The 27909-nt window shown below is 63.3% G+C and overlaps 7 protein-coding genes across 24 annotated transcripts in view; 3 read left to right on the plus strand and 4 right to left on the minus strand.

Moving 5' to 3' along the window:
• GPT (glutamic--pyruvic transaminase) overlaps positions 1-648 on the plus strand; it is a 4658-nt gene extending 4010 nt beyond the window's left edge. Inside the window, exons 8-10 of the mRNA XM_040494634.1 lie at positions 5-38; positions 192-309; positions 380-648. Coding sequence (XP_040350568.1) covers positions 5-38; positions 192-309; positions 380-470 — 243 coding nt within the window. The 3' untranslated portion in view covers positions 471-648. The remainder of the gene's footprint in view (positions 1-4; positions 39-191; positions 310-379) is intronic.
• Positions 649-2246: 1598 nt separating this feature from the next.
• Positions 2247-4518, plus strand: SLC33A2 (solute carrier family 33 member 2). The gene is made up of 5 exons (XM_040494806.1): positions 2247-3297; positions 3674-3821; positions 3907-4031; positions 4099-4208; positions 4300-4518. The coding sequence occupies exons 1-5, from the start codon at positions 2616-2618 to the stop codon at positions 4471-4473; spliced, it is 1239 nt and encodes a 412-aa protein (XP_040350740.1). The 5' UTR covers positions 2247-2615; the 3' UTR covers positions 4474-4518.
• Positions 4519-4599: 81 nt separating this feature from the next.
• Positions 4600-11213, minus strand: RECQL4 (RecQ like helicase 4). 2 transcript variants are annotated; one of them, XM_040494782.1, is made up of 23 exons: positions 10931-11211; positions 10833-10866; positions 10644-10744; positions 10288-10431; positions 9463-10043; positions 9271-9370; positions 9073-9199; positions 8837-8950; positions 8601-8732; positions 8424-8516; positions 8210-8346; positions 7676-7759; positions 7414-7593; positions 7156-7335; positions 6969-7083; positions 6604-6866; positions 6255-6531; positions 6046-6175; positions 5795-5964; positions 5535-5715; positions 5305-5452; positions 5020-5128; positions 4600-4931 (listed from the first exon to the last, which is right to left on the minus strand). In XM_040494782.1, the coding sequence occupies exons 1-23, from the start codon at positions 11156-11158 to the stop codon at positions 4807-4809; spliced, it is 3753 nt and encodes a 1250-aa protein (XP_040350716.1). In that variant the 5' UTR covers positions 11159-11211; the 3' UTR covers positions 4600-4806. The 2 variants fall into 2 exon arrangements, with proteins under 2 accessions (XP_040350716.1, XP_040350717.1); XM_040494783.1 differs by lacking the exons at positions 4600-4931; positions 5020-5128 and having other exon boundaries at positions 5306-5447; positions 10931-11213.
• Positions 11211-15235, plus strand: LRRC14 (leucine rich repeat containing 14). 8 transcript variants are annotated; one of them, XM_040494797.1, is made up of 5 exons: positions 11211-11267; positions 11677-11813; positions 12922-13275; positions 13457-14041; positions 14134-15235. In XM_040494797.1, the coding sequence occupies exons 2-5, from the start codon at positions 11809-11811 to the stop codon at positions 14699-14701; spliced, it is 1512 nt and encodes a 503-aa protein (XP_040350731.1). In that variant the 5' UTR covers positions 11211-11267; positions 11677-11808; the 3' UTR covers positions 14702-15235. The 8 variants fall into 8 exon arrangements, with proteins under 8 accessions (XP_040350731.1, XP_040350733.1, XP_040350735.1 ...); XM_040494802.1 differs by having other exon boundaries at positions 11239-11267; positions 11677-11707; positions 13055-13275; positions 13440-14041; XM_040494799.1 differs by lacking the exon at positions 11677-11813 and having other exon boundaries at positions 11219-11267.
• Positions 15236-15628: 393 nt separating this feature from the next.
• On the minus strand, positions 15629-20749 carry LRRC24 (leucine rich repeat containing 24). 5 transcript variants are annotated; one of them, XM_040494792.1, is made up of 5 exons: positions 20420-20749; positions 18125-18460; positions 17691-17969; positions 17359-17527; positions 15629-16674 (listed from the first exon to the last, which is right to left on the minus strand). In XM_040494792.1, the coding sequence occupies exons 2-5, from the start codon at positions 18428-18430 to the stop codon at positions 15746-15748; spliced, it is 1683 nt and encodes a 560-aa protein (XP_040350726.1). In that variant the 5' UTR covers positions 18431-18460; positions 20420-20749; the 3' UTR covers positions 15629-15745. The 5 variants fall into 5 exon arrangements, with proteins under 5 accessions (XP_040350726.1, XP_040350725.1, XP_040350723.1 ...); XM_040494791.1 differs by having other exon boundaries at positions 17359-17518; positions 19034-20535; XM_040494789.1 differs by having other exon boundaries at positions 19034-20535.
• An 88-nt stretch (positions 20750-20837) lies between these two features.
• CUNH8orf82 (chromosome unknown C8orf82 homolog) lies at positions 20838-22485 on the minus strand. Of its 2 annotated transcripts, none has more exons than XM_040494807.1 (3): positions 22287-22485; positions 21582-21630; positions 20838-21314 (listed from the first exon to the last, which is right to left on the minus strand). In XM_040494807.1, the coding sequence occupies exons 1-3, from the start codon at positions 22446-22448 to the stop codon at positions 20869-20871; spliced, it is 657 nt and encodes a 218-aa protein (XP_040350741.1). In that variant the 5' UTR covers positions 22449-22485; the 3' UTR covers positions 20838-20868. The 2 variants fall into 2 exon arrangements, with proteins under 2 accessions (XP_040350741.1, XP_040350742.1); XM_040494808.1 differs by having other exon boundaries at positions 22244-22418.
• A 752-nt stretch (positions 22486-23237) lies between these two features.
• The window catches only part of ARHGAP39 (Rho GTPase activating protein 39), a 64176-nt gene continuing 59504 nt past the window's right edge, over positions 23238-27909 (minus strand). For all 5 annotated transcript variants that reach the window (XM_040494787.1, XM_040494785.1, XM_040494784.1 and 2 more), the window contains 5 exons: positions 27793-27866; positions 26197-26396; positions 25354-25445; positions 24855-25024; positions 23238-24773 (listed from right to left, as the gene is read on the minus strand). In XM_040494787.1, the coding sequence (XP_040350721.1) occupies positions 24579-24773; positions 24855-25024; positions 25354-25445; positions 26197-26396; positions 27793-27866 (731 nt within the window). In that variant the 3' untranslated portion in view covers positions 23238-24578. The remainder of the gene's footprint in view (positions 24774-24854; positions 25025-25353; positions 25446-26196; positions 26397-27792; positions 27867-27909) is intronic.

The raw sequence follows: 27909 nt of genomic DNA on the forward strand, positions 1-27909 counted from the left end.
CCCCCCCGTGCCGCTGCCCCCGCGCGCCGACCCGCGCGCGCCGGTCGGGGGGGGTTGGGGCCGCCGGGGGGGGCGGGGCCCCCGGGGAGGGCGGGGCCCCCGGGGAGGGCGGGGCCCCGGGGGAGGGCGGGGCCCCGGGGGAGGGCGGGGCCTGGGCGCCGAGCTCTGACCGCTCCTCCTCGCCGCCCGACCTCAGGAGCTGGGCCTGGCGCCCGACATGTTCTTCTGCTTGCGCCTTCTGGAGGAGACTGGCATCTGCGTGGTGCCCGGGAGTGGCTTCGGGCAGAAGGAAGGCACCTACCACTTCCGGTGAGGCCCGGCCCCGCGCGGCTCCTCCCCGCAGCCCGCAACACCTTTGCTTACCTCCCTCCCTTTTTAGGATGACCATTCTGCCCCCCTTGGAGAAGCTGCGGCCTCTGCTGGAGAAGCTGAGCCAGTTCCACGCCAAGTTCACCCGAGAGTACTCCTAACCATTCCCCTCCCCGCTTTGGGGCCAGGCTGGGCCGGCAGGGCCGACCCTGGACTTACCATGCCCAGGGCCCTGGGGGTCTCTGGAGCCCTCAGGACTTGCTCCTGCTGCCTGCGGGGCTGGGCCCCCTGCCTTTCTGCAGGCCCCCAATAAAGCTATGAAACAGCCTGACTACTTCAGGTGTGCGTAGCTGTATGAGCTTCCCCTGCCTTTGTCCACTCCGGAGTTCCTTTCTGAGCTGGGGTTCTGTGCGGGCCTGGAGAGCCTGCGCGGCGGGGCTGGGTGACATTTGTCAGCCTTCAGGAGGAGTGGTCAAGGAGGGCTCCCAGAGGAGGTGACCTTACAACAGATGCGGTGCCTCTCATGGGCTGCGTTTCCACTCTGGTGTCTGGTCCCAAGGCAGAGAGTGGCAAACTTCACATAAAAATTAGGAAGAGAAGGAGGTGTGAAGGAAGGTACTGGGCCTTTCCGTTAGGGTTGGTGATGACGCTGGACAAAGAAACAGGGGAACTGAGTCCCAGGGTGGCCACATCAGAAACAGTAGCCTAAGGAAGACACAGAAAGCTGTGTCCCCTGGCCTGGCTCCCCTTGGTGTACTGTCCACCTCTCTCCTGGCAGCAGTGAACTGTAGGCTGGAGCTGGCTGGATGGGTGGGCAGCACTCAAGGGAGGACGTCTTGGTCTTCCTCCTAAATGGGCAGATGGCCTGGTGCTGCCACCTGAGGCTGCTGGAAAGCAGGGGAGGGGAGGGGAGGGGAGGAAGAATGAGCAAGCGACTCTTGCTTTGTTTGTATGGATTTGAAGTGTGAGATGTGATATCCTAGCACAAATGCAGTCCTGGGGCCCGTGAGGGTGGAGGCCCCTCCCAAGCCCAAGTGCCCAAGGGCAGGGGCGGAAACACGAGTGTGTAAAATGCTGACAGAGGGGCACCCTGGGGAGGCCCAGGCCCTGGCGGGTGTGCAGCCCTCTGCCCTTGCCACTGGAGCAAGGACTAGTGTCTACGGTGTGCGCACTCTGTGGGTCACTGCAGTCTTCTTACGGAGGGATGGCAGTCCCCTTTTTACAGACGAGGAAACTTGTTGAAGTGACAGGAGACCCACTCGGTGGCTGCACCAGCTGTTGCTCTCAGGGTTGGGCTGGCTTCAGGGGGTCAAGGGTTAGGAGCCAGTACTAGCACTCTAGCTCTGTCTGCCCTGGAGGTGGTTCCTAACCCTGGGCCACACCCGCTACCTCCTCTGGGCCTTGGGAGCCCTCTGGGATGCAGCTCTGGGCAGGGGAGAGAAGGCATGAAACGCTTGGAGGGGCGCCTCCCTCCACAGAGCCGGCTGGAGTCTGGCAGGACTTGGGCCCGCCTGCCCTCCTCTCCTGGCCTTGTCACTGGACGCTAGAGGGCGTCGCGGGGAGCAGCTGGCTGCGTCCCTCCGGCTGAGACCTTTCACACAAACCTGCCTTTCATGGTCCTCTGTGGCCACTGGCTAGGGGAAGGCACCGGAAGCACAGCCAGAAGGAGGCGAGGGTGCCAGCGGCGGAAGTAAGCAGTAGTAGACCGTGGGGGCTGCCGGAAGGACCCGGTGGACACTGCAGAACCAGGCTCCAGGTGAGGCACCAAGGAAGCAAGCACTTCTGCAGAGTTAGGGTGTGGGTCCCGGGGGTCTGGGAGCCGGACCTGATAACCTTGGGAAGGACCGGGATGGGCCACAGGCTCAACATCAGCCGGGCTGCCCGCGGCGCGTGCTCAAGGCTCCCCGGCCGCACCCGGGGTGGCCACGGGGGGCGCCCGAGGGCGGCCGGCGCTCTGGCCCGCTTCTCGAGCTCTGTGGCCGCCGCATCTCACGGCTGCGTAGAGAGCGGTCTGTGGAGGGCGCGCCGCCTCTGGACCCGAGGGTACCGGTCCGGACGCCAGCCTGCACAGCCCTGACCTGACTGGCCCAGCCCAAGAGCCATGACGCCGTATGATCCCTGACTTCATCCTGACCGGAGCGGGCCCCACCCGGAACCGCTTTGCCTGCCCCTACTCCAAGCCGGACCTCTGATTCCGATCCGGGCTCTGACCTGGCCTTGAACCCAGCCCGGGCCACCAGATTCCAGGCCCAGCCCCAGCCCCTGATCCCCCAGCACTCGCCCTCGGGCTCCCCGCGCTCCTGGCCATGCATGGGAAGCTCCTGCCGCTGGCCGGGCTCTACCTAGTGCAAGGCTTGCCCTATGGGCTGCAGTCCGGCCTGCTGCCCGTGCTGCTGCGGGCGCGCGGCCTCTCCCTGACACGTGTGGGACTGGCCAAAGTGCTGTACCTGCCGTGGCTGTTTAAACTCCTGTGGGCCCCACTGGTGGACACGCGGGGCTCCCTGAGGGTCTGGCTGATGCTCAGCACGGCTGCTCTGGGCCTGGTGTGTGGGCTGCTGGCAGTCCTGCCTCCTGCAGAAGCTGGCCAGGCTGGGCTGCCTGTCACCGTGGCAGGGCTGCTTCTGCTGCTGAACCTGGGTGCGGCTGTGCAGGACGTGGCCCTGGACACGCTGGCCGTACAACTCTTGGAGCCAGCCGAGCTAGGGCCTGGTAACACAGTGCAGGTGGTCGCTTATAAGCTAGGGGCAGTGCTGGCGGGAGGGGGCCTGTTGGCCCTCGTGCCCACCCTCTCCTGGCCCCTGCTCTTTCTGCTCCTGGCTGCCATCTATTGGTTGGCTGCTGCTCTGGTCTGGGCTGCACCAGCCCTGCAGCAGTTGCCTGTATCTCAGCCCTCAGAACGACCCCTCCGCACCCTGCACCTTCTGCAGGAATTGCTGGCCATGCCTGGTACTCTGTGGACAGCAGGCTTTGTGCTCACTTACAAACTGGGTAAGTGAGGCCTTGAGTCAGGCAACAGCAGGGACGGGAGCCTGCAGGTGGATCCCCAGGAGCCCCGGAACCCATTTTGTGGCCACCTTCTGGGGTATTAACTGTAGGCTGGAGCCCAGCCTGGCTCTGCAGCTGGGCTTTGCCTCTGGTCCTTCTCCAGCTCTGGCTGCATGGCTTCTGTGAGCTCCAGCCGTAGCCCCTTGGGTCTCAGATGCCGCTTCATGCTGACCCTATGCTTGGCTGATGCCCAGTCCCAGCTGTCTCCTGGCACCCGTGGCCCAAGACCGGGGCAAGGCAGGGGCCGGGCTAGGGGAAGGCAACTGAGGCCCCAAGTGAAGAGAGGTGGGCAGCCCCCCTGCTCGCGTTCTCCCCACAGGTGAGCAGGGCGCCAGCAGCTTGTTTCCGCTCTTCCTGCTGGACCATGGCATCTCTACTCCAGAGCTGGGCCTGTGGAACGGTGTGGGCGCTGTGGTCTGCTCCATTGTAGGCTCGTCCCTGGGCGGGGCCCTGCTGGCCAGGCACTGGTGAGCCCTCCTCAGCTTGCCCCACCCACCTGCTCACACCTGCCTTGCTCCACACTCCCTGACCTGCCCCATCTCCCCACCCCAGGCAACCACTGCCTTTGCTGAGGTCTGTGCTTCGCTTCCGTCTTGGTGGTCTGGCCTGCCAGACCACCCTGCTCTTCCACCTGGACACCCCGGGGGTCAGGCTGGGCCCCAGCACCGTCCTGAGAGGTGAGGGGCTGGCCACGGGAGGGGAGGAGTCCAGAGTCCCGGGCCCTACTGATCTTGGCCCTCCCAGGGGCGGCCTTGTTGAGCCTGTGTCTGCAACACTTCCTGGGGGGCCTGGTTACAACCACCACATTCACCCTGATGATGCACTGCAGCCAGCTGGCACCCAGTGCCCTGCAGGTAAGACGGTGTGGCTGGGATGCCCAGGGGCTGCAGGGCTGGGATGCAAGCAAGCCCTCATTTGATCTCACACCCCACCCCACCCCCGCAGGCCACACACTACAGCCTCCTGGCCACTCTGGAGCTGCTGGGGAAGCTGTTCCTGGGCACACTGGCTGGAGCCCTGGCTGACAGCCTGGGGCTGCATCTCTGCTTCTCCCTCTTCCTTGCTCTCTCAGGCATGCCCATTCTGTATCTGGGTCTGGCACCCAGCACCCTGGCCTGAGCTGGGTGGCCAGCCCACCTAATAAAGCTGAGCGTGCCCACGGCCTAGCTGTCTGGGATGTGTGATGGGCAAGGCTGTCCTCAGGCTGTGGGGGCTGCCCCATAAGAAAAGAGGGTTCCTAAGAACGACTTGAGCATTTTTTATTCCGCGTTTTGGGGCCTCTTTGCCCCGCTTCTGGTGGTGGGCTTTGCCCAGGTAGTCAGTCACTATCTTGGCCACAAATGTCCCTTCTCTTTTCCCTGATAAACTGCCACACCTGGCTCCCTCGGCACGGTGGCCACACAGCCCCCTGTGTGTGACATGGGGGAGCAGGGCTGGCCTGCGGCAGGGTGGTCAGTGGCCCCACAGCAGGATCTCCTCTGTAGCTAAACGCATCAGGGCACGGAAGCTCAGATGCAGGTGTTTTCTCCAGAAACGCCGGTCCCGCCCATACACCTGGGCTGGATAGCAGGGGCTTCCTGTGGCGGAGTGGGAGACACGGCCCTGAGGACTCTGGGCCAGACCTGGCCCCTGCCCATGTCCGAACCCAGCGTCCCAGGCCCTCACCGATGCCATGGAAGATACGGGCCACAGCCCTGCCCGAGAACTGCTGGTCTGGCCACGAGGACAGGAGATGGCGGACGTCCTGGCGTATCTGGTCCTCCCAGTCCTGGATCTGTGGGTGGCAGGCACGTAAGGCCAGCCCACGCTTCCACAGCACCAAGTTCCGCACAGCCCACCGTGGTGCAAGGCAGGAGACAGAGTGTGTAAGCGTGTGCACGCACTTTGCTGCCTGACCTCACTGCAGGCCTGTGTCCTCTCTTCAACCCCCCAGGAGGGGCTGGCACTCACCCTGGCCTGTCCTGGCTCTGGGCCCTGCTCGTCTTCCATGCCTCCTGGCCCCTCTTCCTCGAAGTAGCCGCTGAGCAGAGCCTTGAGCCTGGCACTGTGCTCCTCATCAGGCTGCTCCAAGCAGGGCCCGCAGCTGGGGAAGGCTACACTGGGGTGAGAGGAATCTGTCAGCGAGGTTCACCAGAGGGGGAAGCGGGGGTGGCCTCCGGTCCCGCCCACCTCTCCTGCACCTGTGAAAGGCCTGGAAGGTGCGTCGCAGGCGTGCCAGGGCCTCCTGCTCACGGGTTTGTACACGTTCATATAGGAAGTCACAGATCTGGTCCTTCTCGTGGGCTGTCAGGTCTCCGGGGCTGTGCAGACAGAAGGCGAGCTCCCGGAACTCCACCAGCACCCCTGTGTCCCGATGTGCACCTGCCAGAGAGCTTGTGAGACACAGGCAGGAGGGCGGCAAGCAGGGCTGGGTCCAAGCAGGGTTGGGGGCAGGTCTCACCTGTCCTGGGCTCTGGGTACCACTGCAGTTGACGGAGAGCCTGCTTTGCAGGGGCGAGCTTCCAGCCCATCGAGTCGGCCAACTTAACCACGTCAAACTCTACGGAATAGCTTCCTTCGCCTATGTTTTCCTGTGGCTGCTGGGCTAACCAGACCGCCAGTGGAGGACACCTGTCCCAGGGAAAGGGATATGTGATTAGCAGCCCTGGTCCTGTGTCCCTGGCCCCAGCCTGGGGTGGGATGTGTGCTCACCTGCCGGCCAGGGCCTGGAGCTGGGGGAGGCCCCCAGGGCAGCGCAGGTGGCAGTAGGCATAGGTGGGTGCCAGCAGCTCCAGCCAGCGCCGTGGGTGTAGCTCCAGGTAGCACAGCAGGGTCTCAATGGCTGGAGGCAGAGCAGGGCTTAGGGGACACAGGGACGTGGGGATGCGGGGAGGTACCCACTCCTGCCCCCAGTTCCTCACCCTCCTCAGGCATGTCCAGGGCCTGCACCAGCGGCTGCACTGGGAGTGCCCGCTCATGACCCAGGCACTGGGCTAGGCCTTTGTTGCTGGCTTGCTTGGCCTCACTCAGGGACACGGTCACAGGCCTCTCTTGGCTCTTGGCTCCCTCCTGCTCTGGAGGCTGTTGGGCATGGGTGCAGGTGCAGGGTGGGAACGAGCACTGTACCAGCTTCTTCACGGCAAGGAAGTCGGAGGCCTCGGCATGCACGTGTCTACGCAACTCCTGCAGGTCCTGACCCTGCGAAAGAATAGCTGTAAACGTGGGGCGGTGGGGTGGGGTGGGGGGAGCTCAAGTGGGGCAAGTAAGAACCTGGGGCTGTAGAAAGAGGTGGCAGTGTGCGGGCTGGCCGTCCCGTCCAGCCCGGCCCACAGCCTGCACGTAGCTCTCAAAGCTGGGGGGCAGCCCCAGGTGCAGCACGGCCCGCACGTCTGGCCGGTCCAGCCCCATCCCGAAGGCCACTGTGGCCACCACCACCCGCAGCCGGCCCTCCATGAAGGCCTGCTGCACCCGCCGCCGCTCCCGGGCACACATGCCGGCGTGGTAGGCTTCGGCCACAGCTTCCGGGGCCTGGCCTGCAGAGAAGACAGACAGTTGGGTAGAACGTGTTCCTGGGGCAGGTCCGTGGGGCACAGCCCTGCTGACCTCCCCTCTAGGCCCCAGGTCCCAGGCCTCACACAGGCAAGTGCGGAGCAGCGCAGCAATGCGCTCCGTGTCTTCGCGTCTGTTGCAGTAGACGATGACAGAGTTCAGGTCGCGAAAACGATCACTCTGCAGCAGTGTCACCAAAGCCTGGTGGACGACAGCGGTCAGCACGGGCTGTCAGAGGCAGTGCCTCTGCCAGGCCCCGGTGTGTCCACTCACCTGGTCTGGGTTCCTGTCCGTGGACACAGAGAGGTACAGGTTGGTAGGGATGGTGACTGGCCCTCTGAGGACATGCTCCTCAGCCACGCCTAGATGCTGAGCCATGTCTCTTGAGGTGCTGTGCGTAGCCGTGGCCGTAAGACCCAGAAAGCAGCGGACACCCATGTGTTTCCGCAGCACCTGTGTGGGAGAGGAGCCAGTGAAGGTGCCCCACCCACCCTCCCTTGCCCCTTCGCTCGCACCCCAAAGGAGGCTCACCTTGCAGACACGCAGGTAGCAGGGCCGGAAGTTGTGGGACCACTGGGACAGGCAGTGGGCCTCGTCGACACAGGCAAAGGCAACGGGAGGCAGCTGAGGGAGGGAGCCAGGGGTCCCTGCCACAGCCCCAACCAGTGCCTCGGGTGACAGCATCAGAACGTGCACCTGGGCCGCCTGAACCTGAGGACGGCAAGGTCAGGAGCATCATCGAGGGCCTGCCTTCTGTCCCTACCCATCTTGCTGTGTAAGGCCCCTCCCTCACCTTCTTCAGGGCAGAGTCCCGTTCCTTCCTGGTCATGCCTGAATGGATGCAGGCTGCCTTCAGGCATGGGGGCAGGCCAGACACCTGTGGGTACAAAAGGACAACCAGTTGCAAGCCACCCTTCCCCTGCTCTTCCTCAAACAGCGCTCAGTGGTGCTTGGCCTGACAGCTGTTGCCATCTTCAACCTGGGCTCCCTAGGGAGAAAAATCCCAGCTCGCAGATCCTGTGACTAAGGATTCAGAGCTCCCTGTGAGCCTTGGTTCAGGAGTGCCAAGAGCAGACAGGCCCCACTGGGGACGTCCTCCCTCCCTAGAGCTGCTCCTCTTGGGGGTGGACTCAGGTCTGGCCAGCTGTGTCCCTGCTGCCCTTGGACCATTGCCAGGCCGGGGACTGTGGACAGGGCTGGCAGGTTGAGAATAGCTGAGCTCTCTACAGCTCTGGCCAAGTAACTGACAGCAGCCCCAAAGGGTCGGAAGAGCCGTGGGCACTGGTTCCTGCCTTCTGCATGTGCTGGAGGGGTCCCGTCTGCGCACCTGGTCGTCCATGAGAGACAGGAGGGGAGAGATGACCAGTGTGAGGCAGGGGCTCCGCCGGGCATAAAGCAGCGCGGGGAGCTGGTAGCACAAGGACTTGCCAGCACCGGTGGGTGACACCAGCAGTGTGGATATGCCTGGTGGGAACAAGGGTCAGTGTGCTATCCTGTGGCCGGGCCTTGGCCCTGTCCCATCCCCCAACAGCCAAGCTCACCAGAGAGGATCCGCATGACCGCATGCTCCTGTCCGGGGCGGAAGGCACGGTGCCCTAGCTGCTCCAGGGCCTGGAATACCTCAGCTGGCGTCTCTGTGGACACAGGTGTTGGTCAGCATGGCCTCAAGTTGCCCCCATCCCCCAGTAAAGGCTCTCAGCTGAAAAGCATCTTTTCACCTGCCACTTGCCCAGAGGGCCCTGGTGGGTAAAGTGGTGGCACGGTAGGGGGCAGGCAGGGCACCCGGGGCACAGGCTGTTCCACGGTGACCAACAGCTCAGGCCCAGCAGGCTCTGGATCTTTCTCACTCACTAGAAACAGATGGAAAAGGGTGGTGTGGGAACTCCAGGCTGGGCTGGGGTCATTCTAGCAAAAACACACCTAGCTACAACCTGCCCTCCACCCCTTCATTCACCAGGGAGTCGGCAGCTGGCACTGCCTGTCCTCTGGACTACTTCCTCCAAAGTGAGCAGGGTCTGTGTGTCGTCTTCATTCTCACCACCTTTCTTCTGGGGGGCTGGGGTATGCTCTAGGTTAGGTAGAAGAAGCAGATAGAATCTTTTACCTGAGCTACAGGTGCTCCCCCCGCCCAAGAGTACAAGTCCTCTCCAAAAACCTCAGCCCGGCCCACCACCAGAGCAGAGGTCTCACCTGCTTGGGGGCACTGGGATGACCAGTGGCCTAGCTGCCCACACCGGAAGCAAGAATTCTTGAGTGTGGCTCTGGGCCGACCACCTACAAAATGCTCCCCTTTCTTCTGCCACTTCTGCTTCCACATCTGGGGGCCATAAGAGAGGGTCACGTGGCAAGAGGCAGTAGGGGTGAAGGGAGTGCCTGCCAGCACCTCACCTGCTTGCGGAGGAGCCTTCCACGGAGAGCCGGGCCCCGCACGTAGCGTTTCTGCTTCATGTTGAGCCGCACGTAATTACCTCCGTTCCGCACAGCTACTCTAGAAGGGATGTACAAGTGGGCCATGCCCCAAGCCTGCCCCAACCTGGCTCGACTTAAGGTGACCCTACCGGGAGGCTGAAGCTGTGGTACCTGGAGGCTGTGGCGCCACCGGGGCGCTGTGCCCACAGGGGTTTTCCCGAAGGGTCTTCTGCATGTTCTGCAGTCCCAGCTTCCTCAGGCAGGGGTCCCATTTGGCCACTGTCTTGCTGGGCCTGTGCAGGGCTCCCCTCTGGCTCCCTATTCCGTGTCCACCTCTTGTCTCGACTGTCGCCAGGTTGGGGGCTCCCTACACTGACTCCAGCTGTCTGTAGGGCTTGAGCCTCAGGGCTAGTGCTGGGACCAGGGACAGATGGGACACATGAAGTCAGAGACTGTGACTGCTCTACACCCAAGTTAGGCTGGCAGGCCTTGGAAGCCCCCAGAAAATCTGGGGCCCCATTGTGACACCGCTCCAGCCAGCCAGGGTCTAGGGAGCCCAGTCGCAGGCTCAAGGATGCCTGCAGCTGCTGGAGGCAGCCCGGCCTCAGCTGGGGCCCAGCAGGCTGCCAGGGCACCTCACTGACTTCTTCTGGAGAGATGAGGGCAGCCCCTGCACCTGGTGGCCTTGGGGTGGGCATCTCGGACGAGGGTCTTCGTGGAGTCCGGGGTATGCGGCTCAGGGCTGGCCCAGCCTGGTGGGGGTGCGGGGGAACAGACCAACAAGCAGGAACTCAGGTCTCCAGGCTGCCGCCGACCTGAACTCCCCCCAGGAGTTTCCGCCTGATTAGCGCTGCAAGAGCGTCCGTGTGCACGTTTGCACAGGCACGTGTGCGTGGAAGGGTTAGCAGAAAAGGCTATCTGGGGGTCCGGTCACTGAGTGGAGAGCAGCTCTGGGTACAGGTTGGATGCACTCACTGCCTGGCTCTCAGCTCTCACCTGCAGGGTGCCCTTGAGGTTGGCCTTAAGCCTCTCCCCGTAGTCCCGCACAGACCCTGGCCGGCTTGGCCCAGAAAGAGGAGGATGTGGACTGTGGGTCGCAGCCCGATTCAAATGGGGCCCCCAGCAGCTGGGTTCTGGCACCTGCAAGAAGAGGCGGTGGGAGTCCGAGCCAGAGAAAGGCTCGTGCGAGGGGCGGAGTTGTCCCCAGCTCCCTTCCCCAGCCCCCAGGCCCTCCTCCACCATGTCCAGTCCTCCCCCAATGTTCTGTGCCCCACACAGGCTCGTTCACGGCTCCTCTGGGCTCTGCCACGCAGGAGACTGGCCGGGAGGCTGGGGCGTCAAGGCCTGGGTACCTCCTCTGCCTGCACGGAAAGCGATTGCTTGGGGCCGCGGGGTCCGACCCCTTCTGCCTCCTTCAGGGCCTCCTTCAGGGCGCGGTACTCCCGGTAGAGCGCTGGGGATGGGGTGAAGGGTTACTGGGGGGCCGCCGGTCGCCCCACCCACCCTGCGCCCCTCCTTCCGCCCCGCGTCGGCGGGCTCACCCCGGGTATCCTCAGGCGCCGCCGCCACGTCCTCCTGTGAAGGGAGCGCGTCAGCCGGAGGCCTCACCCTCACCCCCCCGTCCCCGGACAGCCCGCACCTGGCCCGGCCGCCTCCCGCGCCGCCGCCGGAACGCGCTCTCCCAAGCCTGCAGCCGCTCCCGCACGTCCCGCAGTCGCTCCATGGCGCTCGCCCCGCGGCCGCGGGCTCCGCAAATCTCCCGCCGCGAGGGAGACGCCGGCCGCCAGCCAATGGGGGCGTCCCGCAGGGTCGGAGGCGGGGCGTCTGGGCAGCCTCCTCCGGGGCAGCCAATCAGTGGGACCCTCATGGGAAGACCAATGGGTGGTGGCTACGTCATCGCGGTGCGCGGAGGCGCTGGGCGGGGCGCGGCGGACCGTGAGGCGGGGCCGGTGGCGGTCGTAGCGGCTGTGGGGCCGGTGAGCGCGGGCGGCCGGCTGGGGATGGAGCGGGGCGGCGTGCGCCCCCGGCCCTCCCTGGCTGCACGAAGCAGGCGCGGGTGCTCGGGGCGGGCGCCGCCCGGGAGGCGGGAGCGGGAGTCGGGCGGTTCGTTCGCGGGGTGGGGAAGGATCTGGAGCCCCGCGTCGGGCAGAGCGACCTCGGGCCCCGGGGGGCGACGCACCGGCTTCGAGGGGCATATCCCGTCCGGGAGGCGGAGGGCGTCGCATTGATGGTGTCCCTCGGCTCGAGCCCGGGAGGAGCCGGGCGGGGGGGCGTCTTGGGGCAAACGCCGGGAGCCGCGGGCCGGCGGGAGGGGGCGGCGGCCACCACACAAGAGGCTCCTCCCATGGTGACCACACTGGCTGCTTTCGTTTCCTCTCGTGACAGGTGCTCGGTTGGTCTGTCCTGTCACAGCGAGGTATGAGTCGTCCTCGCGAGAATTGTCTACAGGCAGAGCAAGGCCGAGGGTTGACGTTCGGGGCTTCTCAAGAACCAGTGCCCTAAGGACTTTCGTTGTGTATGAGGTCCGGAAGAACAGGGACTCTGGGGCCCGACTGCTCCCTCTTCCCTGAGCTCATCGCCCAGGCTGTGACCTTGGCCGGGCAAGATTTAGGGCTTAGTTTTCTAATCTGTTTCTGGGGGGATGACTGGGAAGCAGTTTTGAGGATGAGATGTTTGGCCCGCTGAGAGTCCACTGGCTGTTACTGCTGCTGAAGTCAGTAACAGAGCTGATATCCAGGTACCCCCCGGGGTCCCAGGCCTTTTTTATATGCCCCTTGTTAACTTGGATGCGCTTTCTGCTGCTGCCTGTACCCATCTGAACAATTCCTGGCCTGGGGTCTTATGAATCCTATAGGTGTGAGAGTCACTGTGGTTTTTTAGGGAAAAGGGAGATGTTTAGACAGGTGACAAAGACTTTGGTGGATGAGGTTTGCTTTCTGTTTTTCTGTAAGTCTGCAAAGATCTCCATGCTTGGCAGTACTACTGGACCATAGTAGTTAGGACTGAGGGCCATGCTGAAGGCTTGGGTTACTCAGGCTGTCTGGACACAATGTTCCCTGGGTACCCGTTCTTTTTACCTATGCTGGTATTTATTAAGCTGCGTCAGTGCTTCCAGTTCCTGTCCAAGGACCACCTGCAAGAGCTGGAGGAGGGTGGGGCAGGTTCCCACCCCTTGGGAGTTTCTTAGCCCCTCTAGTGTTTGTGTGCTTTGTGAGCTTTATTCTAGTTTTGAAGAAAAGAGGATCTCTGATAAGCAGCTTTGTGAGGTCTGAAGTACAGATGTTGGGGGGTGGGGGGGTCCTGCAGAGCAACAGTCATCAAAAGCACACCCAGGCCAGTGGTCATTTTTGGTGTTGTGCTATTTATGTACCGTTTGATGGCTAAGTTTTCCTAAAGAGGCACCATGCTTCTGGAAGTAGGGAACCGGGGGAGTGGCCCCGTTCCTATTTTCATTCAGTTCAACCCATTGTTAGGCACCTAGCACTTGCTTTTTGGTGCCACGGTCCTCCATTGAGTGCCAGCTCTGTGCTAAGCACCACGCTGGGTTTTCCCACTACCAGCGATGGAGGAGGCTATGGCCGGGCGGTGGCCTGGGGTCTGTCCTCCCCGCTGAAGGGCCCTTCCCTGCAGGTGGCTTCCTGCCTGGCCCGGCGCCATGCACACGCTTGTGTTCCTGAGCACGCGGCAGGTGCTCCAGTGTCAGCCAGCTGCCTGCCAGGCCCTACCCCTGCTGCCTCGAGAGCTCTTCCCCCTGCTGTTCAAGGTGGCCTTCATGGACAAGAAGACTGTTGTGCTTCGCGAGCTGGTGCACACATGGCCCTTCCCGCTGCTCAGCTTCCAGCAGCTGCTGCAGGAATGTGCTCACTGCAGCCGGGCCTTGCTGCAAGAGCGCCCCAGCACAGAGAGCATGCAGGCTGTGATCCTGGGGCTGACAGCCCGGCTCCACACCCCAGAGACCGAGGCTGGCACACAGCCTCTCTGCAGGTATGGGTGCACCCGAGGGGCTCTCAGGCCTGGGGGGTGCAGAGAGGGTTCCTCCCTGAGGTTCCAGGCGAGTGCAAGAGCTCAGTGCGGAAACAGGCATGTGGCTTCTGTCCCAAGGTGGCTGGGAGTGGGTGTGGGTTCTGCTTCCTTGTCTCCTGCTTCAGCCTACCCGTGCTCCCAGGAAGCATGCCCTGCGGGTGCTGGACATGACGGGCCTACTGGATGACGGCGTGGAGCAGGACCCTGGCACCATGAGCATGTGGGACTGCACAGCAGCTGTGGCCCGCACCTGCATAGCACAGCAGCAGGGCGGGACTGCGGATCCTGGGCCAGCCCCCATTCCTGTGGAGGTTCGTGTGGACCTGCGGGTGAACCGGGCCTCTTACTCGTTCCTGCGGGAGGCACTCCGGAGCAGTGTGGGCAGTCCCCTGCGGCTCTGCTGCCGGGACCTGCGGGCTGAGGACCTGCCCATGCGCAACACTGTGGCTTTGCTGCAGCTGCTGGATGCGGGCTGCCTGCGCCGTGTGGACCTGCGCTTTAACAACTTGGGCCTGCGTGGCCTGTCTGTTATCATCCCACATGTGGCCCGATTCCAGCACCTGGCCAGCCTGCGGCTGCACTATGTGCATGGGGACTCGAGGCAGCCCTCTGTGGATGGCGAGGACAACTTTCGCTACTTCCTGGCCCAGATGGGCCGCTTCACTTGTCTGCGGGAGCTCAGCATGGGCTCCTCTCTTCTCTCGGGGCGGCTGGACCAGCTGCTCAGGTGAGCAAGCCCCACTGTTGCCCTGTCCTTTTCCCCTCTTCCGAGACCCTGCCCTGGTCCTACTTGGTTGTGACCTGTGTCCCCTATTATAGCACCCTGCAGAGTCCCTTGGAGAGCCTGGAGCTGGCCTTCTGTGCCCTGCTGCCCGAGGATCTGCGCTTCCTGGCACGGAGCCCCCATGCTGTCCACCTCAAGAAGTTGGACCTTAGTGGCAACGACCTGTCCGGCAGCCAGCTGGAGCCTTTCCAGGGTCTGCTGCAGGCAGCAGCAGCCACACTGCTACACCTCGAGCTGACTGAGTGCCAGCTTGCTGATACCCAGCTGCTGGCCACGCTCCCTGTGTTGACGCGCTGTACCAGCCTCCGCTACCTCGGTCTCTATGGCAACCCACTGTCCATGGCGGGCCTCAAGGAGCTCCTACGGGATTCGGTAGTGCAGGCTGAGCTACGTACGGTGGTGCACCCCTTCCCTGTGGACTGCTATGAGGGTTTGCCCTGGCCACCGCCTGCCTCTGTCCTGCTGGAAGCTTCCATCAATGAGGAGAAGTTTGCTCGTGTGGAGGCGGAGTTGCACCAGCTGCTACTGGCCTCAGGTCGTGCTCATGTGCTCTGGACCACTGACATTTATGGGCGCCTGGCCGCAGACTACTTCAGCCTATGACCTCTAGGCTGTCCTGGTGTTCAGGGCTGCTGGAGACCCCTCCCCGCCTTAGGTAGACAGAGCCTTTGCTGGGACCCTGTTGGAGGCCTGACACGGAGTCACTGGTCTCTGGTTTCCTTGCTCTTGGGCTCTCGCAGCCTTCCGATGCTTGGTGGAGCACCTTGCGAGGTTTTGCCCTGTACCTGTTCCCCTGACTGGCTGACTGTGGGCTTAAGGGCTGGATTCCAGACCTGTTAAGGCCAGGCTTGGTTTGGGTGCACTTGGCTGCCCTCTGGTGTCCTGGTCCTCTCTTTGGAATGTTTCTGGGGTGCCAGCTGTGAGCTGAGAGAGGGTGTTCTGTCTGGGCCCTTCCCAAGAACAGACTGCTCTGGGGTTGAAGCTGGAACAGGGACCTGCTTCAAGGTGGGTTGGGTCCCCACGCACTGGAGCCTTTCATGGTTCTCTCTGCCCTGGCACCCGGGAGACAACCTGGCTGGGCTTTGGAGCCAGCGGGTGTCATTAAGGTACAAATGTGCAGTGTGTTTGGAACTTAAATTTGTGGTGTTTTTTTCTGTCCTAACTGGTCAGAATGACATGTCACTGGCTCTGCTGTCCCCTCCAGCGTAGCCACTGGGTAACAGCTGTCTTCCGGTCTGCTGTCCCCCTCCCCCTTTCCTGGGCACCTCCACAGCCCTTCGCCTCTCCCACCTTGGGGAGGCCCCAGGTCCTCCAGCAGGCTGGAGGGCCAGTGGCCGGACCTGCAGAGCTAGCGATTAGGGTGATGCTGGAGGGATCTTTTCTGGAGGGCTTCGGTAGGGCCGTGGGGAGCCTCCTCGGCCACCGTCCCTTGACGCCTTAGGGATTCTGTCCGCAGAGCCGGGGGTCCGCAGGTGCCTGCGCCCCGCCCTCGGGCCCCCAGATCCCACACATGGCTCGCCGCACACTGCGCAGCTTTTACCCTTTACTGACTGCGCTGGAGCATGCGCGGGGCGAGCCCTCGGGCCCGCCAATCCGCGAAGACTACGTCATCAGCGAGCGCCCGCCCGCCCCTCTGGGCCGCACTCTTCAGCAGTGGATCTCGTAGGCTGCCGGCGGCTGCAGCGGGAGGCCCTGCGCCGGCCCGGTTGCTGCGCCATCGGCAGCCTCCGTCGGGCCCTCGGCGAAGAGTGGCTTGGAACGGTCGATGACGAACATCTCGTGGCCTCGCTCGTCGCGGAGCTCCTCGAGCTGCGCGAAGGTGCAGGGCCCGTCCGAATAGTCGTTGACGAACAGCGCGCCCTCCCCCGGCAGTCCCGGCGCCTTTTTTCTCTTGCGCCGCCGGCGGCAGATCATGGTCGCCAGCAGCAGCGCCGTGAGCGTAAGGAGCGCGATGGCGCCCGCGATGGCCGTCTGGGTGGCCAGGCCCAGGGCGCGGAAGGCCATGCTGCCGGCCTCTTGCAGGGGCTCGTGGCTGACGGGGCCGGCGGCCGGAGGCGGCGGGGGCGCCAGCTGCAGCTGCTGCTGCTGGGACAGGTTGACCAGGAGCTGGAAGGGCACGCGGGCGGCGCCGCCGGCGTTGGAGGCCTCGCACTCGTACTTTCCAGCGTGGGCCAGGGTGATGTTGGTGAGGAAGAGCATGCCGCTGCCCGTGTCAGAGGCGCCGGGCCCGCCTGGGCGCGGTGCCCCGCCTTCTGGCTGGATCTGGGCCCGTGGCTGCCCTTCACGAGGCTGGGCCACCTTTCTCCAGGTCACCAGGGGCTGCGGGTAGCCGGAAGCCTGGCAGGCAACGCGCAGGTCCTCACCCAAGTTGGCCGTCACCTCCAGCGGCTCCACGTGTACAGAGGGCGGGATGCAGATGAGGCTACTGCCAGATATGTCCAGGAGACTTTGAAGTGCCAGGCGCGGGGGCTCTGCACACATGATGTTCTTGTCCCTGGAGCTGAGCAGCCGCTGGCCCCCTTCCTTGATCCATGCTCCCAGCCAGTGCAGGGCACAGTCACAGCGCCATGGGTTCTCTGTGGGCAGAGCAGTGGCGGACGGGTAGCTCAGGAATGGTCCCAGAACAACCTGTGCAGTTGGGCTTCCGCTGGCCAGAACCGGAACCCCTTTCCCACCTCCCGGAGAGGGGCCCCTGCCACCTCTTCTCTGACCTCAAGCTCCCTGGAGTGTGGGCAAGCTCTTCCCTCCCCCTGCAGTCCTGTGCTGCGTGGTCCAGTTCACTAATTTCTAAGAAAGCCTCTGCTCCTTTGAAGTCTCTCCCTGCAGCAAGTCCCATTACTTGGGTGGATAGTCGGTGTCCCCAAAGGCATCCCACAGCCCTGAGACCTCGCCAATCCTGTCAGCCTCGTCCTCAGGTGCTGTGTCCTGGAAATGCCAGCCCTAGTTTCGTCTTGCCAGTTTCTGTCTGTCCCCGCCCCCCCCCGCATAGCTCCCGAGTGTCCAGTCCCTCAACAGACGATTTCTACCTTTTCTGTCTTAATCCTTAGGCCAAGTCCCTGAGCTGTGCCCCTTCCAGCACTCCCATTCCTATCAGCCGCCCATGGGTCCAGGTGATGGTATGACCCTGCAGAGTGCTCCTGGATGGTCTGGGATTCAGAGCCACTGCCATCAAAGCCCACTCCACACCTGGGCCTGCTTCCCACTGCCACCACTGTGGCCGAGGAAGATACCCTGGCATGAGAACCTTCCCCAGGAGGTACCTGTGAGGCGCAGGACCTGCAGGCTGGCCAGGGGCTGTAGGGCCTCACGACTGATGGTGCCCAGTTGGTTCCTGCTGAGGTCCAGCAGTGCTAGTGAGGAAAGCCCAGCCAGGGCCTGGTCCTCCAGCAGCTCAATGCTGTTTTCCTGCAGGTGCAGCTCCTGCAGTCGCTGAGGGAAGGACAGCACATCATCAGGGGAAGGGGCCCTGGCGGCCAGGTCCCCTTCTTACGGAGCTAACCTGGGTTAACTTTTCTCCCTTTCGCTGCTCTAGCCCCGCAGGGCAGGTGGAGGTATCGGAGGACCCTTGCCCTTGCCCACCTTCCCCCCTCACCGGTAGGTGCAGGAAGGTGAAATCCAGCAGCTGCACTAGCTGGTTACCAGCCAGGTAGAGTGCACGCAGCTGGGCCAGGCCCGCGAAAGCGCCAACTCGCAAGCCGCGTAGCCGGTTGCCGGTGAGCGCTAGCTCTAGCAGGCGTGACTGCGCGCGGAAGACGCCTGGCTCCAGGGCGCGCAGGCTGTTGTTGTGCAGGTAGAGACGGCGCAGGGCGGCGAGAGGCGCCAGTACGCCCGGTTCCAGGCGCGCGATGCTGTTGTCCTGCAGGAACAGCGTCTGCGGGCCGGAGGGAGGGTGGGAGGGTGTTTACCCTGCTGAGGGAGTCTCCCTCCCCTGGGGCTCTCCAGCACCCACGGGGACATTCACACACCCCTCCCTCCGTGTCGCGGGCACCTCTAGCCCGCGGCCCAGTGGCCCCAAGCTGTGCCCACCTGCGTCCCGGGTGGGATTCCGGACGGGACGACGCGAAGCCGCAGGGCGCCGCACTCCACCGTGGCGCTGTAGCAGCGGCAGGCGGCTGGGCAGCCGGCAGCGCGGGGCGGGAAGCCAGGGAACCACAGCAGCCACAGCAGCAGCAATGTGGGCGCCCCCGGGGCCATCTCCCGCGGGACCGGCCGCGGACCACGAAGCTGCAACCTCCTGACGGGCCTCCTTATAGTCCACCCTGGATGTGATGTGCCTCCTGAAACACAGGTTGGCAGGCCTGCCCCTAACACTTGAGAGCCAGCGAAGAACATGGATGGAGACCCACACCCTGTGTCTAATTTCTGAAAAGTTATAAATCAGTTCAAGCAACCGATAAAAGCAAGAAACAAACAGAAAAGTTGGCTTTTTTCCTTTGCAAAAACACAGTCATGAAGATTTGGAGCATCAGGTTCCAATTTAGAATTTCCAGAGTTCTTAGTCTTACCACACTGGCCATGTGGGGAGAGCCAACACCACCCCAGCCCCCTTCTCTTCCCATCTATTTCCATCTGGCACCGTAAGCGATTTTGCACTCATGCATGTGGGCGTCTCTACTTTCTAGCAATTAGCCACTCCTTGACTCTAAGGTACAAGAGGCTGGTGCAATGTGTGGGCTTGGGAACATGTAGGTGGTGAAGCCCAGGACCCAGTTACTCAAGTGCAGGCTAGAAGGGGAAGAGGCTCTAGGAAGACATTTCTCCTTGTCCACATGGAGATGTCCAAAAGCAGAGCTCAGAGCAGAAGTCTTGTGCCCCCAAGACGAAGCCCAAGGCCCCACACCACGTGTCCTTGTCTTCACCTGACCCTGACCCAGCATTAAGTCTAGTCCTTTTATCCCTAGAACTCATGCTCTGTCTCCTGACCCTGGGACCCACCTGATGTATGTTGATGGGAAACATGGGTAGAACTGATCCTGGGAGCCACCAGCCACAGGAAAATGCAAGCATAGCTTGGCCAGCCCCTGCCCAAGCCCTTGTGGGGGTGAGGGTGGGTGGAACAGCTTAGACAGAATTAGGGTTAATTCTCAGGAACTTGTTAGACAATTGGGGGATGTGATACACAATAGGAAAGTCAGTTCACGAGCCATGGCCTACGTTCTCTCTGTTTCCCAGAAAAGTGCTTCTGTTTTGGGGAGTAGGAAGGGCCCTGGAACAGCTGGGTTGGGGCCTTGGGCCACCAACTGGGTTTCTAGGATAGTTCCCAAGTGGGCTCTGGGAGCAGTGACCTCCTGGATGGTAAAGGAATATATAGTGTGTTGGGGATTTATGCACATGAACCGGTGATCCTATAAAGATGGGAAGACCTGTGTCTAGTTCCAGGCACAGTGAGTCCAGTTTTCAAGGTGGGGACATGGGCTGAGGAGCCAGCTAGTCTGGAGCCAGGGACAGCAAAGCTGAGGGTGTGCTGTCATGCAGCCTCCAGCCCTTCCTCAAATGGTCCCCACTCTGAGTAACTGCCTGTTTTCCAAGTCTCTCTGCTAGCAAGAGTGAGTCATGTGGAAAGGGACCAAGTGCCCTTGATGTCTGTTCGAATCTTGCTCTAAATTGTAACTCATATGATTATTTAAAGTCACTAGAAATGAGGTAGGCACAGCAAAAGTTTTAATGGAATAGCTTTGGCCCAGGCAGAGTCAGTTCCCAGGTGTCTCAGGATGTGCGTGAAGCCCAAGAATCTAAAGGCATACTCTGGGCTCCTGGGATCCACTTCCCTGAGCATAAGGGCTGGTTCAGGTCTTGCCCAATCAGGCTCCAGCAGCCAGTCCTCTTAAGTAGAGGGGCTTCTTGGCTTCCTCCTCAGGATTCAAGGCACTGTTCACAGGGACACCCCCTAGACGCTGATTGGAATAAAAGGGCCGGCCTGAGCAGGGATGAGGGCCCAGGCGGGAAGAGCAGAGGAGGCCAGCCCAGAAATCCTTTTACCCAGCGGACAGCCCTCTAATCCGGTTGGGCAGGGGGCGGGGCGTCACACACAGGATTCTGCGATGGCTGTTACCGTCTCCAGGGCACCCATCTGTGCGGAGACTGGAGCGGCGAGGAAGCCCTGCGACCCCCTCGGGAGCAGTGCGAAGCCCAAGTCGCGTGCCTCGATCCCCCATGGTGTCACCTGCATCCCCTCCAGCTGGGTCTGTCCCGGGCCAGTTCAGGGCAGGGCGTGGTCCCCGCCAGGTCGCCTCCCCTTCTCGATGCGCGCTGGGGACATAGCCGGGAAGGCCCCCGATCCCACCCCCATGCCCACTGACCTCGGGTCGGGCGCCCCCTCACCTGACGCTCCCGCGGCGCGGCTCCCCCGCTGAGCCCGAGGCGCCCAGGCCCACCGAGCAGTGCAGGGCGGGGGAGGGGCGGACGCCGCTCGCGCACGCGTACTGGAGCCCCTGCGCCTCCAGCCGCGCCGCCGGGGCCTGCCCCTGTAGGCGAGGGCCGAACCAAAGGACGCCCCAGGCCCGAGGTGTTGGGGGGGGGGGGGGGGGGGGGAGTAGAAGGGCCCGCGACCCCGCCCCTCCTCGCGTTCGAAGCCGCGGCAGCACCTCGGACAGCGCCGAGCACCACGGGGCCGCGGTGCACCTCTGCCGCGCACGCGCATTCGGCCGGCGCGCTCTTTCGGTGGCGCGTGCGCAGCGATGCGCGGCCCGGGCCACAGCGGTGAGGGGAGAGAGGGCGGGACCTCGGCGGGGCCAGGGGCACCAGCGGCCGCCAGCCTTCCTGCCTGCGGCTCAGGGCCGCGAGGCGGCGAGCAGCAGCGGGGCCAGGTCCATGGTGAGGGCGAGGCGGCGGCCTTGCCAGCGCACGTGTGAGGGCAGCGCGGGCGCGCCGGGCGGGTACTCGAAGCAGGCGCTAAGCTCGAAGGCTAGGGCGGAGCGCACCAGACCCACGCCGCCCGCTCGCTCTGGCGCGGGGTGGTAGAGGCGGCCGTTGGCGGCCAGAGGCAGCAGACGCGCCGGCTCGAAGGGCACGGCCAGGGCCTCACCGCCGCCGCAATAGGAGAGACGCGGGGGCCCGGAGCCCGAGGCCAGCAGGTGCGTGAAGACCACCGGCCGGTCTTCGCAGCGCAGGAAATTGCGCTCTCTGCCGCAGGGCGAGAGGAAGGGGAAAGAGGCCTCGTAGCGACCGCTGTGGTTGGGTCTCAGGCGGGAGAAGAAGGTGACCAGGAACTGTGGGTCTGGAGGAGAAGGACACGGTTGCTTACCATGCCACGCTACCCTACCCGGGGCCCTACTTCCCCAGGCAATCGGCGCGCCCTGGGCAACGCCACGGGCTGGCGCCGGATGTGGGCACACCATCTTGGCCTCACTCTAGACAGCAGGGCTCATGAGCACAGGATGCCCAGTCCTCTGCTTCGGACGGGCCAGTCGGCAGGCTGGGGAGCAGAGCCCACCAGGGCCTTGCCGAAGGGAGAAGAAAGGTGGGGAAGAAGTTGCACCGGTACCTTTGAAGCAGGTGATGAAGTTCTTCATTTTGGAGTCATCCAGGAAAAGCTGCAGACAGAGGGGCAGGCCGTGGCCCATGAGTCCCAACTGGAAGCCCGACAGAGTCGGCCCCAGGGCGGGGAGGCTTGGGCAGGCCTGAGCCGGGGCCAGTGTCCACTCTCCTTGCGCTCCTGTGCACGCCGTGTGCAGGGAGGCGAGTGGAAAGTAAACCTGGGGACCCTGCCAACATTCCTGCATCTATCCCGCACTCGGGGCCGTGCGGGTTCCTGAGCTGCCATGTCCTCCCTGTACCTCTCCCTTCCTCCTTAAAAGTTTCTAATCAGATGTGCCACCTCCTCCGCGGAGGCTCCCGGACCTGCTTCCTCCCGGATATGCTGGATGATTCCCCTGCCAGGGCTTGCAAAACAGGCAGGGCGACCCGAAGCTGGGGATCACAGGGTCGGGCAGGATCTGGGGATGCAGAGCGCACGAGACGCAGCAACGTGTGGCAGGTTGGCTGCTGGGGGTGCGGGGCGGGGGGCGACCCTTCTCGGGCTGAGACCGGGCGCCCCAGGCGGTCCAACTCTCGGTCCCACCTCAGCAGTCAAGTTCTCATTCTTTAAAGACCCCGCCCACCCATCCGGCCCCGCCCCTCTCACAGGCGCCCCCTCTCTGGCCCCACCTCTCTAACCGGTGCGCCCGCTCCGGCCACGCTCCCGGCCCACCTGGCCCTGATGATCCACATAATAAAAATACTCTCGCGTCTGGGGCTCTGGGGTCTGGCCCTGCGTGTAGGAGACGCCCCCGCCCCCGCCGCAGGCCCGGGTCCCCGGGGACCGCGCCAAGACCACGGCGCAGGGCCGCAGCGCCCTGCATGCCCTCCACATCTTCCTCCCGCGCCGGAAGCGGCGCGCGGGTCACGCGGGACTGGCGCTGCGTGAACAAGCTTCCTCCCCGCGACTCCGCGGCCTCACACTTTGGTTCCGGCGGCGGTCGCGGAGCTCGCTTTCCCGGATCGCGCGGGATTCCAGGGCCGTGGGCAGCCCCGACGCTGTTCATTCTCTGGCCTGCGGGAGCGGCCCGTCCTGCCAACCCGCCGGGGTGGGGGGTGGGGGGTGGGGGGTGGGGTGGGGAAGAGACCGCCTGCCGGCGGGGTGCGCACGCGAGACGGACTGGGAACGGGGCTCTGGCGGGAGTGCAGGTTCTGTTCCTGTCCCTCTGCCCTCGGGGGCCGACCGCCGGCACTTGCCTCTCGGCCTACCGCTCAGAAAGTCAGCTTGGTGGGGCGGAGTCTGCGTGTTCGAGCAGCTTCGGAATCAACACTGCCTAGCCGTCTGTGGCAGATTGAGGGTAGGGAGGGTCGCAAAAAGCCCACTCCCCGCGCAGACAGGCCTTTATAAAGAGGTCAAGAGACACACCCCGGGGGCCTCAGAAGGCGCAGGGCGGCCCAACACCCACCTGGTGCCTCCTCCCTGGCCCTCATTCCCAGGAACCAGCCTTGCTTGCAGCCCCCCGCGCCGCCCCCCCCCCCCCCGCATTCTCCTCTGGTCTGTCCACCCAGGTGACTGTGCCAGCCCACAGGCTGGCTTATGTGGTGGGCTGCCCAACCCCCAAACCAGCCCCCTGCAGTCCTGCTGCGACTGGAAGAACAGGAGTCGACAGAAAGTGACCATGGCTCTCAAGTGTCCGTTATGTATTTTATTCACACAAAGTGTTGTCACCTCTTGAGTCCATGCGTCAGAGCCAGAGTCTGTGGCCGGGCCACCCACCCCAGGCCCGGAGACCACCCGACTGAGGACGCTACCTCAGGGAACACCCGGGCCACGGCAGGGCTGGGCTTTTTTGTTTTTAATAAATAAAAACTCAACTCTAAAAAATATATATATATATATGTATATATATATAAACTGGGGAGAAATTAAGTTTTACAATTGGAACTCAAAATTCCAAAATGGAAAATGTACAAACTGAGAGTCTAGGTACTTCCTAACCCCAGCTCTGGCCTTGAGGAAGGGCACTCCTGGGCGCTCCCTGGTTCCCCAGCTTGGGGTTCCTTCCCTCTCTTCTACTGCAGGTTCCAGATGGGGATGGGGCAGGGTTTGGTTTTTGGTCAGGAGCCAAGAAAGTGGCGAAGAAAATGAAGGAGTGAGATCAACTTGCTCTGCAGAGGACAGGCTAGGACGGCTCAGAGATAAATAGCATTTGGGTTAAAACTATGTCATTAGCAAATTTAGTTCTTATATCTTTCCCTCTATATCTCTATACACAGGCGGGTTGGTGTGCTGTATAGATTCTGAATTTATAGTTACACGAAGAAAAAAATACTCTTGCCCCCCACCCCCACCCTGCCCCAAGAATGCCTGCTCAACCCTGCCCCTGACCCCAGAGGACTTTGGTTTGGGGGCCCCTCCCTACCCAGAGAGAGTCTGCCAGGCCCTGCTCTGGTGCCAGGCCCAGTGCCCTGGGGCCCCCAAATTCCCGCGGTCTCCACGTTGGAGGCCACAGGGGGCAGGGGGCAGGAGGAGGCTGCAGGCCAGGAAGGAAACAGAGGGGAACCGGGGAGGGGCAGAGGAAAGAGGGGCAGCCGGGCAGGGTCCAGGCCAGGGCCAGGCTGAGCGCAGGAGCCCCAGCTCCAGGGGAGGGTGGCATGTGCTCTCGGGCCGGCCGGGAGGGGCAGTGTCACTTGGCTCCAGGAAACAGAAGGCACTTTCTCGGGGCTGACCGGCCGGTGGTGGGCGGGGCGGTGCCCACAGAACTGGCCACGAGGCAGCGGGGTGGGAGGGGGGTGTGCGGACAGAGACGCCCTTCCCACAACCCCTCTGCCCTGGCTGCGACCTCAGGCCCGGGGCCTGGGTGGGAGAGCTGGGGGCTTCCAGGGCTGGGGCGGGCATGGGCGGGGCCTGGCATGCTGCCTCCGCGGCTGGGGCGTTCCCTCCCCCCTCCCGGCGTGCTCCCCTGCCCGGGCGCACACCCGAGCGTTGGCTCTGTCCCCATCCTCGGTCCTTGGGACCCACGTGCTATAGCACGCCCTCCATGAAGCTGGTGTCCAGGTGCTGGATGAGCACGCGTAGGAATGACATCTCCTTGCGAGTGTTCTCGAAGATGACGCGCGGGTCGTCCGACCGGCAGCGCAGGCAGTTGGGTGCCATGACCATGGCCAGGTTGCTGACATCCATCTTGGTGATGGCCACGTTGGCTGGCTGCACGAACACCTGCGGAAGGGAGAGGAGGGTGGGCCCAGGCCGGCATGTTGAGTGCTGGGGGGGGGGGGTGCGGGGAGTGCCACCGTGTACCTGAAGGAAGCGGATGAGGTAGCACAGCACCAGGCGGTTGATGCGGGGCAGCGCGTGCACCACGGCCACGGCGGCCTCAGGGCTCTCGTAATGTGCGATGCACTGCTCGTAGAACTCGTGCGGGATCAGGGGCTCTTCCAGCTCCCGATACCACAGCTTCAGCAGCGACGCTACAGACACAGGGCAGGGAGGAGGGGGAGGGCTCAGCCCAGCCTGCTGGGCAGGCACCCCTGTAGTGGGAGCAAGGGCGAGGCAGGGGATGTGTCGGGGAGGGGAGGCAAGTGGCGTGACCAGACTGGAAAGAGTCCACCTAGCCCAGGTAGGCTGCCCAGGCCGGCCCTGGAGGCCTGGGGGATTGTGCAGGGAATGAAGGAGGGCTGCAGGAAGGAGGCCCCAGGGAGACTCTGATGGGCAGGGGGTGTCTGTGGTGGAAATGGACCGGGAGCCACACTGTTCCAACGGCCCAGACCCGCTCCAGCTCCTAGGGGAATGGGCTCACCAGGGACATGGGGGTCCTCCAGGCCTGTAGGCACCTTCCACTGGTCTACCTGTAGCTTCAGGGCGTTCACTTCATCAATGTCCCCAGGAACTCTGTGGAATACACGGGTGAGTCTCACCGAGTTGGAATCTGTCTTGCCCTTGATCAGGCGCCTCCCCATTAGACTGGCCTCTTTTCCACCAGGGAGAGAGGTGGCTTGGGGCTCCTACCCCATGCATGCTGACTGCTGTCCCTCCCCATTCTGCTAGCCACCCCCGTGCGGATGCCATTATCACCGAGGCCACTGAGGATCAAACCCACAAGCCTGTTTCCCCAGCTGTTCTCTTGGGGCTTGGGTGGAGGGCCTTGTACCATTCCCCCCGCAGGGCAGGAGCTATCATCCCTATTCACAGGCGAGCAGTCTGCTTGCTGTTGCTGTGTCTTTCTAGGCTCATGCCTTTGGCTCTGCCTGTGGTTGCTGTCCAAGTGCCTTCTGGGACCCTGGTGGCCATTTCTGCTCAGGAACGGTCTCTGGCTGACCCCCCTGCCTAAAGTCAGGCGCGCTGCCATTCAAGGGGACGACTCTCTGACTTGCTTCCTAAGGACAGGGCCCTGCCCTGCCTTTCCAGGCTACCTAGTGGCCCATTTGCCCCAGGGTGTCCCTCCCCCCCCCTTCAGATGACGGCCTCCTGTGGGGGGACCTCTCTGGCTACTCCCAGGCAGGGGCATGGGTCTGGACCCCAAAACCCAGGGCTGAAGCAAAGAGGTAGGCCCAGTGGTCCTGGTGCCTGATGGTTCCTGCCTGCCTGCCACACAGTGCGGCCACCCGAGGCTCCCACGCCCAGGGCCCAGGTTGCGGGGCACCTGAAGATGCCTTCCGTCTGGTCACCGTTGAGCGCTAGCACCTCCTCGGACAGACGTGTCTGTACCCAGGGCAGCTGCCGGTCAGGGTAGCGCTCCTTCTGCAGGCTCATGACCTCCTGCAGTGCGCTGCCAAACATGGATGGGCTGAACACAGCGTTCTTGGCGTGCCGGATCTCCTCCACGTTGGGCTTCTTCAGCCCCTGCCAAGATAGCCCAGCTCTCCGTCTCAGTGTGGCCCCACCGCCCTGCTCCCAGCCTTCCCTGTGCCCTGTACCCCTCCCAGGGCTGCCTCTGGCTCGGCCACCCTCCCTTCTCCCCTGTCCTCTCATCCCCGGTAACTCCAGACATCTGCCCAGTCAGAGCTGGCGGTACCCGCAATTCCCTGGTCCCCAAGTCACCGGGGGAGGGGCAACCTGCTGGGCCACCTACACTGTCCCAAATTTTTAGGTGGCCCTTGTTGGTCACACAGGAGGAAGAGGGGAAGGACTCCTGGAATGAGAGCTGCCTGTGGCAGTGGGAAGTCCAGGCTGGCTGACCCGGACCATGTGAGACCACCCTGGGGTAGAGGTGAGGGGGGGGGGAAAGCCTGAGGTGGGCACAGGCAGCAGCTTCTAGAGGCGGGACTACAGAAGTGCATTCGAAGCGAGAGGGGGAAGGGACAGCCAGGCTCCAGGACAGCTGCCTTCAATAGTTGGGGAAAGGTCTGGCATAGGAGGCCCTGAGGGCTACGTGGGTAGGGGTGGGGTGGTAGGCTGAAAGGGAGGAGGTAGTGGACAGAAAGGAGAAGATGGCCACAAATCCTAAGACCAGGGAACAAGGTCCAGATGTTTGGTGTGACTGAGGCCCCTCTACGGGTACCGCAAAATGTGGGCTCAGGGCAGGGGAGATGAGAGGTTGTGGGAGGGGTGTGGCTGTCCAGCTCTGCCAGGCAGTAAGAGGCCCCAGCAGCAGAATGGGGGCCAGGGAAGTGGCTAGGGGGGGACACTACTGGGACCACCCGCACAGGTACCACTGGTGGGGCTGGGCTCTTGGACCATCATGGCCAGGCGGGTGGCCCGGTGTGAGTGAAGGGGCACATGGTCGTCTTCTGACCCCGCCCTGCATTCCAAGGCTGGGCCTCCCCTGGGTCCAGAGGCAGTCTGCCAGGGTGGGAGGGTCCCTTCTGGGAAGGGTGGTCTCTTAGCCTGCCCACGTGCTGTGCCTTTCTCTGCCCCTCACCCGCACCAGTATGACGGCAACAGGCCTGGGACGGCTGGTGCTGCTGCGGCAATGCGTCCCACCCTCACTTGGGCTGGTGTCCTGATGCCCTGGCCTAGCTACACATCCGTTTGCCTGCAGTGGCTCCTCAACTTGGGGTGCAGCCCCTGCCCGAGGCCTTTCCCGGCTGCCTGCCTAGGTAGGCTCCCTGGAGCACTTTCTGTGTTGTTAACGGTCACACGCCCCACCCCGAAGCCGAATGTGCAGGCTGGGCTCAAGGTGAGCGGGACACTCAGTAGGATGTGAGGGGTGGCTTGCCAAGGCTTCCTTCTGGACCCTGCCTGGGTGTCACCAGCATAGCCTGCCACCCCTGCCTGGCTGTCCTGGGGGAGCTCGTACCTTTTTGGCCCCCGTCAGGGCCGCCTTTTGCAGCTTGTGGTAGCAGTACTTGGCGTATGTGCTGATCGCCACCCCTGGAAGAGAGCAGCAGGTTCTGGTCGGCTGGGCGTGGGTGTA

This window comes from Herpailurus yagouaroundi, unplaced genomic scaffold (assembly GCF_014898765.1).
Source record: "Herpailurus yagouaroundi ecotype Mexico unplaced genomic scaffold, PumYag 186, whole genome shotgun sequence".
NCBI classification, from domain to species: Eukaryota; Metazoa; Chordata; class Mammalia; order Carnivora; family Felidae; genus Herpailurus; species Herpailurus yagouaroundi.